Source organism: Mytilus trossulus, chromosome 3 (assembly GCF_036588685.1).
Source record: "Mytilus trossulus isolate FHL-02 chromosome 3, PNRI_Mtr1.1.1.hap1, whole genome shotgun sequence".
Taxonomy (NCBI): domain Eukaryota; kingdom Metazoa; phylum Mollusca; class Bivalvia; order Mytilida; family Mytilidae; genus Mytilus; species Mytilus trossulus.
Genome location: NC_086375.1, coordinates 43,190,174 through 43,205,487, shown reverse-complemented (window position 1 = coordinate 43,205,487; position 15,314 = coordinate 43,190,174). Strand labels below are relative to the sequence as shown.

Sequence of the window (15,314 nt, the reverse complement as noted above, 5' to 3'; positions counted from 1 at the left end):
GATAATTTTTGTTGTATTTAAAAGCATTGAAGGCTTGTACCTATCACCACCATATTAATTTTTTTCCGCACTATTCTAGTATTATTAAAGGTTGACTTCAAAACTTACAACATTTACATGTGCAGGTGCAACTCTTCTGTGAAACAGTGAAAAGGGTGCAGGTTGCTACGACAACAGAAATATATGCCAGATTAGTTCAAGACAAACTTTAAGGATTTTGAACTACTTTTCTTTTTTAAATACAATGCATTTAAAAATACCATTGATTATCAAAGTATTATTATTGACTTTTATTATTTGAAATCAGATAAAAAAAACTTTCAAATGTAATGCATTCTTTTAAATGCAATGTAAAGGAGACTTTTAGAAAGATAAACTTACATCACATTTAGGGACACATCAATTTATTTGTGTCTAATTTTTAAAACAGAGTTTTTTGTGCCACTAACAATTGCAGTATAACATTTATTTCAAAATCTATTGAAAACATCGAAACATGAATCTGAAGCATGGATCCCAATAAGAAAAGGTACCACATAGGTTTTCATGTAAAAAATCCTTTCAAGTTTGTCGAAAGATAAAGATTATAGGAATGTGAGTCATAAATAGAAGAGAAATAAATTAATAATTGGTTAAACACATAATAAATATTTGTATAAATTAAACATGCTATAAAACAAAGCATTTGTTAACTTAGTCAAACAATAAATTAACTCATTACAGAATATAATTGAAGTTGTATTATTTGATTATAATTACATGCTTAAATTAAATAAACAATCATGCACTGAAAAACAATTAAAGCATAATATTTCGATTAACTGATATTTCTGTCAATGTATTTCAAAATGCATATTAATCAAATATATTTTGCAGCTTTACAAACATTGGTCAGCAGAAAGCATAAGTGTGGAAGCAGACAAATGTCTCTGTAGATGACAGCTAATAGAAGAGCACACATAACTTACTGTGGCAGCTGTTCTAGGTGTAGGAGGTCCTGTTATTAAGGACTTTAATCTATCTTCAACACTCAATGGCTAAAAGTAAATAGAGTCTTTTTTCATTCTAAAGAACTAGCTAATTACCCCAAAAGGAGATTTTAAAGCAGATTTCACTTCAAAGGTCAACGGTGTCACGCAAAGCAAAAGAGATCCTTTATATAGAATTTTTTCTTCAATTTTAGACTGAATATTAATTTCTTTCAATTGCCAATGGACCTAATTTTTTTAGTGCTTTTATTTTTTACTTTGCTGACAGTCTTTTGTTAATTTTTCTGTAAATACAATTAGCAGTTGACCAAACTTAACTCTCAATTGCTACTAATTCTTTGGCAAACAGAAATATTTTTCATTAGCTGTACCTTTTGCTTTTGTCTAGCATGGGATTTAAAAATTCATATAAATGAAAAGTAGAACAACAGAATCAAAAACATTTCACTTCATTTTAACTTAGCTCACACTAAATGATGTTTTACCAAAATGAAAAGATCTTCAGTTTGAAATTATCAGAATAAATCTAACATAAAATGTTGCATCTATAAAAACAAATAAGAGAAAAACCAAACTAACACCAAACAAGGTAAAAATCATAATCATATTTTCTTCTACCAACATCAATTTTTTGGGTAAGGTTTAAAATATCAACTACTATTGGTTGCAAAATGTTTTATATCATACCATTCCAGTTGGCTGAACATCTGCCCATGCATTTGTCACACCCTGTCCCCTCCCTGGGGGTTTAGGTGAAGGGATGGGTTTGGCACTGTGTGGTCTGGGTGGAAATCTGATTTGTTGTTGTTGGCGTCTCTCCTCAACCCCTGACTGAGATACACCATTCATTGTTATCTCTGTTGAAGACTAGAAGAAAAATACAATTTATTCTTTAAAGGGAGATAACTCATACATGATTTTGAAAAGTTATTTGTTCATTGAAACTTTTATAATATTTATAAATCTTTAAGGATGTTGATTAAATATTACTTTGATGCAAATGTTCGGAAGATCAAATCTGCAATCAAGTATTTTACTCAGAATTCCAGCTTCACAACTATTATTAACAAAAAAAACTCTTTTTTGATATAATAAAAAATATGTATTGAGAAAGATAGCCTAAAATGAAAGTGTAAATCTTATTTTCACTTCTTCAGTAACTTGAACTAGGTTGGAACTATTGCTTTGTATATATGCTATGCTTTAGAAATGCCTTGTTAAAAGTTACATGATTCCACCCCTAGATTTATTTTCCTTTATTTGAGAAATTAATTTTCTATCAACACTTACAGCAAGCATTCCTGGTAAGCCAGGAGTTGTTGGTCGGACATCTTCTTTACCCATAGTTCCTGGCAGAAGATCTTCTGCTGGGATTATAATTCTTCTTTGGTAAGTAGTCTTTTCATCTAAATTGAAAAACAAAATAGTATGAATAGGCAATTTTTGGTTCTGTTTATTTTTTCCTTTTCCTTTTCTTTTTTTTTCTTTTATTATCTTCATAAATACTTTACTTTATTTCAAATTCATCAGACTCTTATAAAATAATACTTGAAAATAGCAAAACATTTCATCTAACTACATAGAAAATTTATTTCCAACAAACTTTCAGAAACTGTTGTCTTTGTAAAAACTATGAAGAATTGAAAGAATTATAAGGAGTTTTTAAATAGAATGTGCTTTGTCAAAAATGAAATGTGCAATTGTCAGATAGAACAAGCAACTTTTCACAAATTTGTCTTGTTTCTTTAAAGGTAAGCAAATTATAACTGATCAAATATTGTCCAGACTCATGTTTACTCATATAGACATATATTCAAAGAATACATCTAGCAGCGTTTGACACAATGATTGTACAGTATAATCTGTCCTTTATACTAAACTGAAAATTTTAGGTTACTTATTTAAATCACTAAGGAGGGGGGATAGGAGGGGTCCTGATCCCGAAATCCCGGGCTTAAAAACACGAAATCCTGAGGTCCCGAATTTAAATAAAGTAAATCCTGACTTCCCGAAATAAAAAAAAAAAAAGAATTCCATGATCCCGAAAGGGTAAATCCAGAAATTTCTAGCTTAAAAACACCCGATCCCTGATAAAAGTCATATCCCCCTCACTAAGGAATCCTGGTAAAGGAGTGCAGTTTAACTACAGCTCAGATTGGACAGGTTTTACTATACTAGGTTTGTACTTTACAATAAAGCAAATCTGTAAATAATTCTAATTGAGGAAAAAAAAGATGATTAAACTAGAAATGTAGAATGTTTAAAACAAAATAAGTTTAAAAAACAGTGCATCAAAGGATAAATGCATCCCACACTAAGCAACCTTTTACATACTAGTTGTACTAAATCTGGACCTTGCACTACTTTTTTTAAAGGAAAATGATACAAAGAATTCAAGACAGAAGCAAAACTCTACTAACAGAGAGAATAGCAGTGCATAAAAATAAAAATATCTGATGTCTAGTAAAATATAAACCAGAAAAAAATATGTATAGCTGTGAGGAAAAATAACACTAATGGTCATAGCATGAGAAATAACCTTGAGAAAAGTAAGATCAACTAATTTGATATACACAAGCATGTGCAGAATTGTGTGTAGTCAAAATACCTGTTACACCTAGAGGTGGCTCGCTCACACCATTATTACCTGGAAGAGTTATAGCCCCTGGCATCTTTTTTTCTCTGAGCTCTGTCTGATTTATTGGAGCATAATTTTGTTCTTTCTACAATAAAGAGAAAAACATGTGGTCACTTAAAAAGTTTTGTCACTTGCAGATGATAAATAGAATATTTTGAATTTAAACAATATTAGAGACAGTTTCTAAGTTTTGATATATTATTTCTTAAGTACTTGTTTGTGTATTTTGTTCAAGTTTTGTTATACCGGTAGTCTGCATCAATGTATGTATGTTCTATCAGAAGGTAAAGAATATAAATTTTAAAATGTTGACATTTAATTTTTAAAAATTGTACACCATTAAGCTTTACATGTGGTCATTGGAATTTCAAATGAATTTCTGCCAAAACTGATTTGCCATTAAGGTTTCATTTTACTACATGCATTTTAAAGACATCTGAAACTTTATTATAAGGTTTAGATTGCACTGCTTTTCAATAATTGCTTCAGTATCGTGAATCGATATAGTAATTAAAATTTCCCAGACAACAATATAATCTAATACACATACAAAGTCTGATAAAAGCAGGTATAATTGATTAAATTTAATTTTATTAAATTAATTCAAATCAAATATTTGCTGCTGCATGAGTGATTTAATTTATTGTAAAGCATTTTTTTTAAATATTTTTTCCCATTGCTTTATATAAAACTTTAATTTTCTTCGTGGTACAAAAATGATTGGGCAACTTATTTACAGGACAGTGCTTTAATTTTCAGTAACAATAAAAAAATATTAATTCACTTTTTGATATTTTTTTTTTGTAGTTTAAAGGAAAAACAAACTTTTAACACCTTCTACCCTTGAATAATTCTACCATTTATTCTCCCCTGGAAGATGCTTTTAAATATATAATATCCTGACAGATGCTCAAAGCATATTTTTTTAGTATAAAGCATCAATTCCTGATGATTATTTTCATATTCTATTGTTAAGATGCCATGTCTTACTAAAATATACTACCTTAAATGTTAAAAGTGTCATACATTTATTATTTTTTACAGAAAAACCCCAAACAAAGAACTTGCACATTAAACTGAACAGATTGGGAATGTGAATTAATTTCATTGTACACTGCATCAACATGAAATGCTTTATCTTTTATTATAACCCCAAAATGAGATATTACAACTAATTTGCATATTATTTTCCTTTTTCTGAGTACAAATCTTGCTAAACCAAAAACAATAAATTAATTTCTTCCTTTATGTCTTCCTCCTTTGCATCAAAATTGATTAAATATCCAGAAAACGTTACCAATTTGTATTTATTACATCCTGTTTCAGTGCAAATAACAACTTATATGCATACTTTTTTTTAATAAAACATGACAGACAAAATTAAAAGTTTTACTAATTTTCAATTTGCCTCACCTCAAAATGTTGTCTGATGTTCCCTACTAACATCAATGTTGTCTTTAGATTCCCATCAGCAAGATCTAGGTAAAAAAAACATTATATAATGCAGGTTTTAATTATATCCTTTTAAGTAATATATACATGTAGTGCATTAAATTTACATTAAGTCAAAAGCAATAAGTTCTGAATTATAAAGCAAATCTGTGGCAATGAAGGGATAGGAAAATGAACAATATCACAGTCATAAAGAAAAAGAAGTCTTTAAAATAATGTAGCTGGACATATATACATATCCATTATAGATATAATAATGTTTCAAAATATTTTTTCTTCTGAAAGTAAATACTGTGGATTCATATATTTTTTGTGAATACTATTTTTTCATAGTAAAAAGTAAAATAACAAATATACTGAACCTGAGGAATATTCAAACAGAAAGTCCTTAATCAAATGACAAAATCAAAAGCTCAAATACATCAAATGAATGGATAACAACTGTCATATTCCTGACTTGGTACAAACACATCCCTATGGTCGATTAAACCTGGTTTTATAGCTAGCTAAACCTCTCACTTGTTTGACAGTAAATGTTTTATAAGTCTGTATCTTTTACACTAGAAATCTCTTACCTTCCCCATCAATAGCAGTTAAATCAACTCCAGTAGATCCTAAAACTTCCAAGCACTTTGTTATATTGTATACTCGGTCTTCTTTGCTAGCAATTTCTACGTTAACATTTGGCACCGATCTTCTACCTGCAAAATATAACAAAATACTTCATTACTAATAAACTATAATTATATTACCAGTACAGTGTCATAAGAATACCCATACAAATGTAGAATATCTGGACATCTGACTCTACCGTTGTAACTATTTTATATTCCTCATCTTGTACGTTTTCCCTTTTTAAAAAGAAAAGTATCTAGTCTTTTTACCTTTAATAATAGTATAGATATATCCTCACTAGCTGGTTATCTTTGGAATACAAAAAAATCTGATACAAGAAAGAAAAAAAACTCTTTTATATGAAAGATGTCATAAAAACTGAGATTACCATTTGATTTGCCGTCCCTAGAAATGCCTAGCTGGTAAATAAAGTCAACCCAACCTTTCAAAAGACTATAATACAAAATTGATATGACTATATATATAAACAACTAATTCCGACTACAATTAAAGTTTTCCCTTTCTCATACAAAATTCATGTTTTAATCCATATTAATTGCTAAGCTATGCTCTTTTTGTTTCTTCTCTGACAATCTGTTAAACTTTTAATGAATAATAAACGAATTTAGATGCTTAACAAAGACAATGAACTGATCGTGGAACTGGAAATGATTCTTTATCAATATCAAAATCACAATTATCAAGGTGAATTAGAATACACACAAAATCCATATTTGTTCAATTCATTAATAAGATCTATATTTGGAGTGAAACTTTTGAATAAATAATAAAAAAGAAAATATTTGAAATTTCTATTAATTAAATTGACCCTGATGCCATGATGGTCAACATTGTAGAATCGATCCTTTATTATGTGCCTATATTTGTACAATAGACTGTTAATTAAGTGAGATGTATATTGATCAGTAGATAAGGGTAATAATAAGACAGGTGTAAGATAAATACTCTTCAGAATCTACACACACAGATGATTTTCAATGATTCAGAATTTCAATTGTCTCCCTTTGAGTAACGGTTGTTTGATTCCTACTAAAGTTTTTGTCTTGTAACAATCAAATTAAAGGCTTTATATTGGTACTAAAAAATCAACCAGGAAATATGCTCTCTATATTTTGTATGGAATTTTTTTTTAAATATGATTCAAATTGAAGTTCTAACACTTTTCATCTTGTGATGATACAAGCATTTCGCCTTTTCAGAATCTAGTGCATACTGTGTAATATTTTCAAAAGTGTACACCCAAAAATTGTTTTGGGTTTAAAACATTGGAAATTCAACCAATTATGTAAAATTCTTTTTATCTTGGTGTACACACAATGAGATTATCCATAGTCCTCTGAAAAGGCAAATTGAGACATATCCGTTTTACTTCTTACAAGTACTGAACATTCTGAAGTTATTGTTGAAATCAGTATCCAATTATTCATACAATTTTAAAATATGAAATATAATTCAAATAGTCTTTCTTTCGAAATATCAATAATATACACTAGTTTACAGATATTGACTTTGACCTCTGATTCTTTTGTTATATCCTGGATTACTTTCATTAAAAGTTAATTTTTCAACTTAAAATATCAATATAACCTGTATTGTGTTGAAATCATCCAGAAAATAAAGTAGTGTTAAACTCATGAAGCAGTATGCTTCACTATGTTTAAGTTCCTTTTACATTTGGTAATATTATATTAAACTATTGTGACATGGTCTATTTAATTTACAGCTTAATCGATTTAAATTCATAATTGTTTTCAGTTTTAGTGTTGATCTCAGTAGTGGAACCAGAACTTTTCCTAAGGAGGGCTCGCTGACTGACCTAAGGAGGGGGCCCGCTCCAGTCATGCTCCAATGATTCCCTTTATAATCAACCAAATTTTTCCCACAAAAAGGAGGGGGGGGGGGGGGCTTGGCCCCTGGATCCGCCTATGGATCTCATTTGAAAGAGGAAGAAAAATATTGATGTTGCTATATTTTCCCTCATAAAGAACAAGATACACCCCATCATGTCAGTATGCCAGGCAGTTTGAGAATTACAGCTATCCGTCACTTTGTAGGTAGGTTGCTTACTGTCCAGTGGCAAATATCTCATGTGTGTTGCAGTCAAAATGATCAACAATAAAATTAATATGTAGGTCTTTTAATTGAGGTCATCTGAGAAAAAGTCAGGAAAATTTGGATTGTTACTTGAAAATGACCATATATTTGATATGGACAGAAATTTGGCCTTGCACAATAAAATAAAGATGTAGACAGGCTAGAAAGCGAAAAGTAGACAATTCCAATATATGTATCAGAACTATGGAGGAATTAATCTGCTATTTTTCTAAAAAGGTTGGCAAATCTCAACATGAGAATAAAATGTATTTCCTTTTTATGTCAAACCATACTGCATTAGTCGAGAAGAAATTGCTCTGAAGTCTATTGAAATCAAAGAACTAAAAGGAAAGATATTATTTTCTTTATAAATAGGCTCCTGTATGTAAGTCCTTGAAATTTTCCACACCCCAAAAAAAAGAAATTAATAATCCTACCTAAGTTATAGTGACTATCAGAGTGACTGTCAGAATCCTCAGAACCTATGATCTGAAAAAGAACCATGTTCAACAAACTGCCAAAATCTAACTGAAAGTGTTAGACATTAGGGGGCATTATAGCAACACCTCGTTAATTAGCTATCATTATTATCTTTGATAATCAAACTTCAAAGAAATTAAGTTAATTATCTACCTGACACCTTTTACCTGTAATCAAACATTCCAATTATATCAATTTATTAGATGTCCTTCAAATTACATTTAGTAGAGAAATCTTAACTTTATATCATTTAATCAATTTCTAACATGTTAGGATTTGCTTTTGGACCAAACTGTGAATTATCTATGCATTGATAATAAACAAACTTATTTGTTGGTATGTTAAGTTTGAGTATCTTTTAAGAATCAAATTGAAGTATCTAAACTATTCATCTATCAGTGATGTTTTTAACACATTCTTTCTTGACAAAAGAAGCATCAGAAAATTCTATTCAAACTATTTCCAATCCATCGTATCCATTTCCATCCTAAGTTACAATCTCCTTCCAAACCCTCTCAAACCAACGCTTCTTTACAGAAGACAACTCTGTAAATGTGATAAGCAGTTACAATTATAAATCCATGGACCTTACCAATAAAGTACATTTTTTTTTCTATCAGGGTCATCAGAGAAAATGCATACCTAGAGTCTACAAGTTGACTACTATATTTTTTATTCCATTTTAAAAATATATGTCTCAATGAAATCATCTGTTCTATATTAACTCATTATCAAGGACATGAACATATTCAACCTGTACCTCATTTTAAAACGTGTCAAAGCGATTAATACCAAACAAATCTGTCACTTTATAAAACTTTTCATATGAACACTGTATCTCTATTTTGAAGGTAAATCAGTCCTATCATGTTATATATCTAGTAAATATTAACCCAAGAAAGAAAAGAACTATTGTATATGTAAACAATGCCACATTTCAACAAATTTATACATTTTACTAGATAAAATCTAAACCTAAACCTTTAATTTCTTTTGATAAAAGACTATAATATTTTAGTACATACTTTGATGGAATCTAAAGACATTTAGATCTTTACCTTTAAATGGTTATTTTCCACTAGTATGAATGCCATTGGCATATATTTTATTTGAAAGGAAAACAATGTCAAAAGGTTGCAATTCAATTCAGATTGAGAATTTATGCATTAATGCAAACCATGTCAAGTTTTAGATTTTACACAAATTCAATATGAAAAGAGGTACATGTATGGCTACATTTACAAAATATATATCTGTATGACTGATAAATTATCTCAAAATTGATTTTAGTAATGTTCATCATGCGCTGGCAATGTTCATGAATGAAAAGCACTACACAACTTCTTTAAATATTAATTTAAATTTAAATCATCAGAGTCTAAGAGCAATATCCCCCTTGCTTATGTCATTGATGCCATTGAATGTTAAGCAAGCAGCAATCAATTAATTTTATTACCAATCAAGAAAAAGAGTCAAAAATAAAACAAGAATGTGTTCATAGTACATGGGTGCCCCACTCCCTCTATCATTTTCTATGTTCAGTGAACAGTGAAATTAGGCATTGAAATTAGAAAAATCATATCATAGGGAACATGTGCACTAAGTTTCATATTGATTGGACTTCAACATCTTCAAAAACTTTAACCTGAAGCAGGACGGCCAAACAATGAAAGCACAAACTGATAAACACATAAAGACCCTAGATGGGACATAACATTTTTTTAAAGCCAAAACTGACATGCCCTCATTATTTCCTGATGTTTAAGAAACCTCTTGTAAATTTTCAGCAGCAATGCACTATAGGGAACAAATATTCTTATCATCACATAAAGTACTTGGGAAATAATGTCACAATCACACAAACAATACATTAATTTAACTGCAAAAAAAGTCTTCAACATTTCTTTGAAGTAAAGTTTTATTTTGACATCAGAAATAGGCTATTCCTGAATAATTAATTAGAAATTTCCAACTCTAATAACAAAAATAAAGTTTATATACATAAAAGTAACATACCTCAGCCTCCACAAGAATATTATACATCTCAAAGTTTGTAATTATTTTAATATACTGTACAATATTAATTAGTTATAGGAATTAATGTCCATAGTAATGATTGACAATAGAGTTTGAAGATAAAAGTCTATAGAGCCTTATTATCTACACTATATAAAGTCAATAAAACCCTATCTATTGTCATCTTTTAATTATACTGAGTGTCAATATAAGTTCACCAATGAAGAACGCAACAGAAAAAAATTTGATCAATAAGCACAGTTACCTATGACAGAGGATAGATTATCAAATGACAGAATTGCAAGAGCAGTGTTTAAGGGGAAGCACCCTAATCAGATAATAGTCTTTTATGAAGTAAGTTGATTTTTTTTTATCTAAGGAGACATTTTTGCTTTTTTTTTCCAAAATAATCTGATCAAGACTCTCACATATATAACTACTGAGTGATCTAGCTATCTAGCTTTAATCAGTAATAAGTCCCAATAACTTCAAATTTAAGATCACTATAAAATCGAGACTAACCAAGAAGGATCTGCATTGAAGAACATTTAACTTTTCATTTTTGACCATTGATCTGACCATTTGTTTTAGCATTAGCTTTTTAAGGAGAAAAATAAAGAGCCGTGAATGATTGCCAATGAGGCAACTGTCCACCAGAGACTTAAAAGCTTAAAATACAAGGCGTTTAAACCATAAAAAACAAAAGGGCATGTTATTAACAGTATAGAAATGTCCACGGTCAATTGACCTAAAGATGTTGCAGTCTAAGTAAAGCTACTGGCCTGGGCAATCAAACAGTCTATCTATGTAAAATCTATTGGTACTAGACAGTTCTGATGCCAATTTCCTGATTATCAGTATACTATTTAGTATACATTAATATACTAAGTAATGCATTGTCAACAGCATAGATGGTTATCTGTCTCAATTCTATTTTCTGCTTAATATCAATTTGCTATTAATTATACTATCCTATTTACTGAATGCTCAAATTATTGATTTTTCAACATGACATTTAGTCTGGTTGTTCCATTGTCATTTTAATGAAGGAGCATTATCTATATACATGCCATGATTAAACAATGATTAAATATAGCTACAGTTACATTTTGACATATTCATATTACAGCTGTTGAAATTGACAGCTACTGTGCAATTTACAAATTAGACAAAAGAAAATTCTAAATGATTTTTTTGCATGTTTTTTTATAAATTGTTGACACAGAAATATGTCTTGCCTGTTGCCAAAATTCAGAAAAAGACAACATGATGGGCTGCAACATTGCTTATTAATTCAAGGTTTGCTGGACCATGACATAGAGGGCACTGCATCAACATTATCATTTAACTGAGATGTACTGATATTAATGCTACTTTATAAACAAGAATGTACACACTGAAATGTCTCGCCTTCTATACTAACTCTGGATAATATGGTGATAGTCCTAAATATATAGCTTTTACTACTTTTACTACAACTAACACATACACTTAAAACAGATCCCAGAAAATGAGGTCAAGGTCAGATAAGCAAACAAAAAATACATGTAAACCTTATAGTCATTCAATACACTAAAGATAGTTGACCTAATGCTTATAGTTTCTAAGAAACAGATTTAACCTAGACAACTTAACATTGACCAATGAACAATGAAAATGAGGTCAAGGTCAGATGAACCATGACAGCCTTACAATCTATCTATGCATTAAATATAGTTGAACTATTACTTATAGTATCTTTGCACCCCATCCCTGAATCTGAAATTCTGCATCTGCCTCTGAATGCCATAATCACCTTTGAAAGTGAAGAAAGGCCCAAGACCACAATTAATGACCCCGATTTTCGTTGTCCACGAATATAGTTCCTTTTAATTACAGTGTATTTTGCCTTAATTTTTTTTCTTTCCCTTCCTCACTCATTTCTTCGATTTTTTTGGGTGGAAATGGAAGAAGAGAGGTGAAATAATTGTTTGCATGTTGTATTTAAACTGATTTTGATATGGAATGAGTGATTAGGCCAAGTGCAAAAAGGTAATATTTAAAGTTTTCGGAACATCTCTTGACTTGTCAATAGGGGTATGAATGTGTATTGGCTAAATTTGTAAGATGTGTGAAAGCAATCTTTCTGAATTTTGGCTATATTTTTGGACTTGAACTATACATTACACACACAAAAAATTAGACAAAAAGATTCGGTGCAATTTTTTTAATGATACAAAACGTTCTAAAGAACTGATAGAGGAATTAATTGTGGTCTGTGGCCTAAGAGGTGCATTTCAGCAAATTTTGAAATTTTATTTTGACATCTTCTCTGAATGATCTATTGGTATTTATTTGTCAAACTACATGAGAAGAAATGATTTTCACTTTCATTTGATAGAAATTTTGTGAAAAAGTCACTTTTCAGGTTAAATGCCCAAAATGTAGCTTTTTCAATTTTTTCAATATTTTTGCAAAAACAGCATGCTTAATTTCTCTCTGGGAGGTTTTTTTCTGATATCTATTTGTGTTTGTGGTATTTATTTCACTTCTTTTATTCATTTGTGAACTCTGAACACAAAAAAAAAGTAGATAAAAACATAAAAGGAGTGCAAAATGTGCTGTTTTTGTAGTCTAAGTCTAATGGTCAGTATACGCCGCAGGTGAAATGTGAAGTTCTATGCACTTAAAAGTTGTATTCCTAAACAGATCGCACTGAATCTATATCAAAAACACTTATTACTGGTTGTTTAACAATTTCTGTTTCACAGACTACCTTAATTTTCTTCTGTTGGATAGCAAGTGCTTAAAATATTGGCCTTTTGAGGCTGAAATTTCATTCAGGTTTTAAACAGTAAAGTTAATAAACTTTGCATCAGACCATACTGTCTACATATATAGTTGAAAGTGACAGTCTTGTTACATCCAGGCTCCATGTTTTATCATATCTAAGCACAGATTTAAGCAAAAAGAAGCATATATCCATCTCCCATATCATTTATATGCTTTTTAATATGCAAATGAGGGGAACGGCCTAAATTGACAACCTGTTTTTTTAAGCAAGACATTGCTAAAGACCATTTTATCCACATGTGTTATGCTATTTGAAACTTATATTTCCATTGAAAGTACATTTATAACATGCTAAAGTTTTTTTGATAACTTAACAACTTCAGAAAATTGTTGTAAGTGAAAAATATTACATTTGATATAAGGCCTCACTTTATTTGAAAACCTCTATTTTTGGGCACAGGCTCATATAAAATTAACTTCTGGCCATTTTTCATAAGTCTGATACATGAAGTATGCTTTCTGTTGCTTTAAATAGATGTTAACTTATACATAGAGACATTAAAAAGTGTTTGTCTTGGTATCTTTTGGTTTTTAGAAGCTCAAATTTGATAGTTGAAATTGTTCTAATTCAACGCCACAATTCAGCACCTAAAGTTCAGATATAAAAAATGCCACATTTTTTTTATTTGGTATCATATGGCTTTGAAAATTTGTAAACTGTTTTATAATATACTAAGCTTAAATCATGCCAAGTTTTATTAGAATTGGTCAAGTTTTAGGCCCCTAATAGGCCCAAGACCACAATTAATGACCCCGATTTTCGTTGTCCACGAATATAGTTCCTTTTAATTACAGTGTATTTTGCCTTAATTTTTTTTCTTTCCCTTCCTCACTCATTTCTTCGATTTTTTTGGGTGGAAATGGAAGAAGAGAGGTGAAATAATTGTTTGCATGTTGTATTTAAACTGATTTTGATATGGAATGAGTGATTAGGCCAAGTGCAAAAAGGTAATATTTAAAGTTTTCGGAACATCTCTTGACTTGTCAATAGGGGTATGGATGTGTATTGGCTAAATTTGTAAGATGTGTGAAAGCAATCTTTCTGAATTTTGGCTATATTTTTGGACTTGAACTATACATTACACACACAAAAAATTAGACAAAAAGATTCGGTGCAATTTTTTTAATGATACAAAACGTTCTAAAGAACTGATAGAGGAATTAATTGTGGTCTGTGGCCGAAACTGGAAAAAAGCAAGGTGCATATATGAATGCCATAATCACCTTTGAAAGTGAAGAAACTGGAAAAAAGCAAGGTGCATATAACTCATCACATCTTTGCACAGCTATATCATAAAGTCAACAATGAATTAATACCTGGACCAATCAATTATTTATAAACCTTTAGCAGTCAGATCAAATGGGAATAACAAGTTCTAAATATAGCATCTGTTTGACACAATTGCATGTGGTGAAACTTGATCTGTACAAGGTAATCCTAGTCAAACTAGGATACAAATATTTTCAATTACATAACTATACAAAGTAGAAACAATAAATTCATACAGCTACAATAAAATTAATACTTTTCCAAGTGATTCTCAAGTTATCATTTTTACAGTAGTAAATTTATCCATTTTTTTATCAAAGGAATGCTTTCTAGTTTTACTCATTTATTACTTTCTTTTGTGAAGTTTTTTTTTACTACTAGACAAGCTAGAATAATCAAACTGTTTGCTTACTTGAATAACAATAGATGGCATTTTCTCCTATCTGCCACTTGTTTTTTGCCTAGATATGAAAAAGACTACTTGGTTTTTAAAAAAAGCTTCCCAGGACTAGTTAATCTTAGACCACCTTAAATTATAACTGTACATTATATCTAAATAGTGATGATTTAAACCAAACACCTGCAGAAATATTTAAATTGTCTTTATGATGTAATCAAATTCAGGTACAATGACAAAATGGACAAATATTTTTTAACAAGCAAACATCATAGATTATAGAACTACTATTTTTCACCTCTATAATTCATGGAATCAATAAGCTTGATCAGTAATCTATACTTAATCACTGATCCTAATAATCTACAGTTTAAAGCTTTCATACCCAATTTAATTTTTTGAGGTCTATAAGGGTTTTTAAAGCTTATTGTTTACATATCTTTAAAATATTATGTATACAAATTTATATGTAATAAAAACAAGGCATCTTAAATCATTAAGCAAATTAGC

The 15,314-nt window shown here is 29.8% G+C and overlaps 1 protein-coding gene across 8 annotated transcripts in view; it reads right to left on the bottom strand.

The window, feature by feature from the left end:
- LOC134711530 (uncharacterized) overlaps positions 1–15,314 on the bottom strand; it is a 35,840-nt gene that overhangs the window by 8,135 nt on the left and 12,391 nt on the right. For 4 of the 8 annotated variants that reach the window (XM_063572169.1, XM_063572173.1, XM_063572177.1 and 1 more), the window contains exons 3-9: positions 5,655–5,780; positions 5,041–5,105; positions 3,598–3,712; positions 2,280–2,395; positions 1,677–1,856; positions 969–1,037; positions 109–165 (exon numbers count right to left, since the gene is read on the bottom strand). In XM_063572169.1, coding sequence (XP_063428239.1) covers positions 109–165; positions 969–1,037; positions 1,677–1,856; positions 2,280–2,395; positions 3,598–3,712; positions 5,041–5,105; positions 5,655–5,780 — 728 coding nt within the window. Of the gene's footprint in view, positions 1–108; positions 166–968; positions 1,038–1,676; positions 1,857–2,279; positions 2,396–3,597; positions 3,713–5,040; positions 5,106–5,654; positions 5,781–8,246; positions 8,319–15,314 lie in introns of those variants that run through there. The other 4 variants (XM_063572174.1, XM_063572170.1, XM_063572171.1 and 1 more) reach the window with 4 other exon arrangements.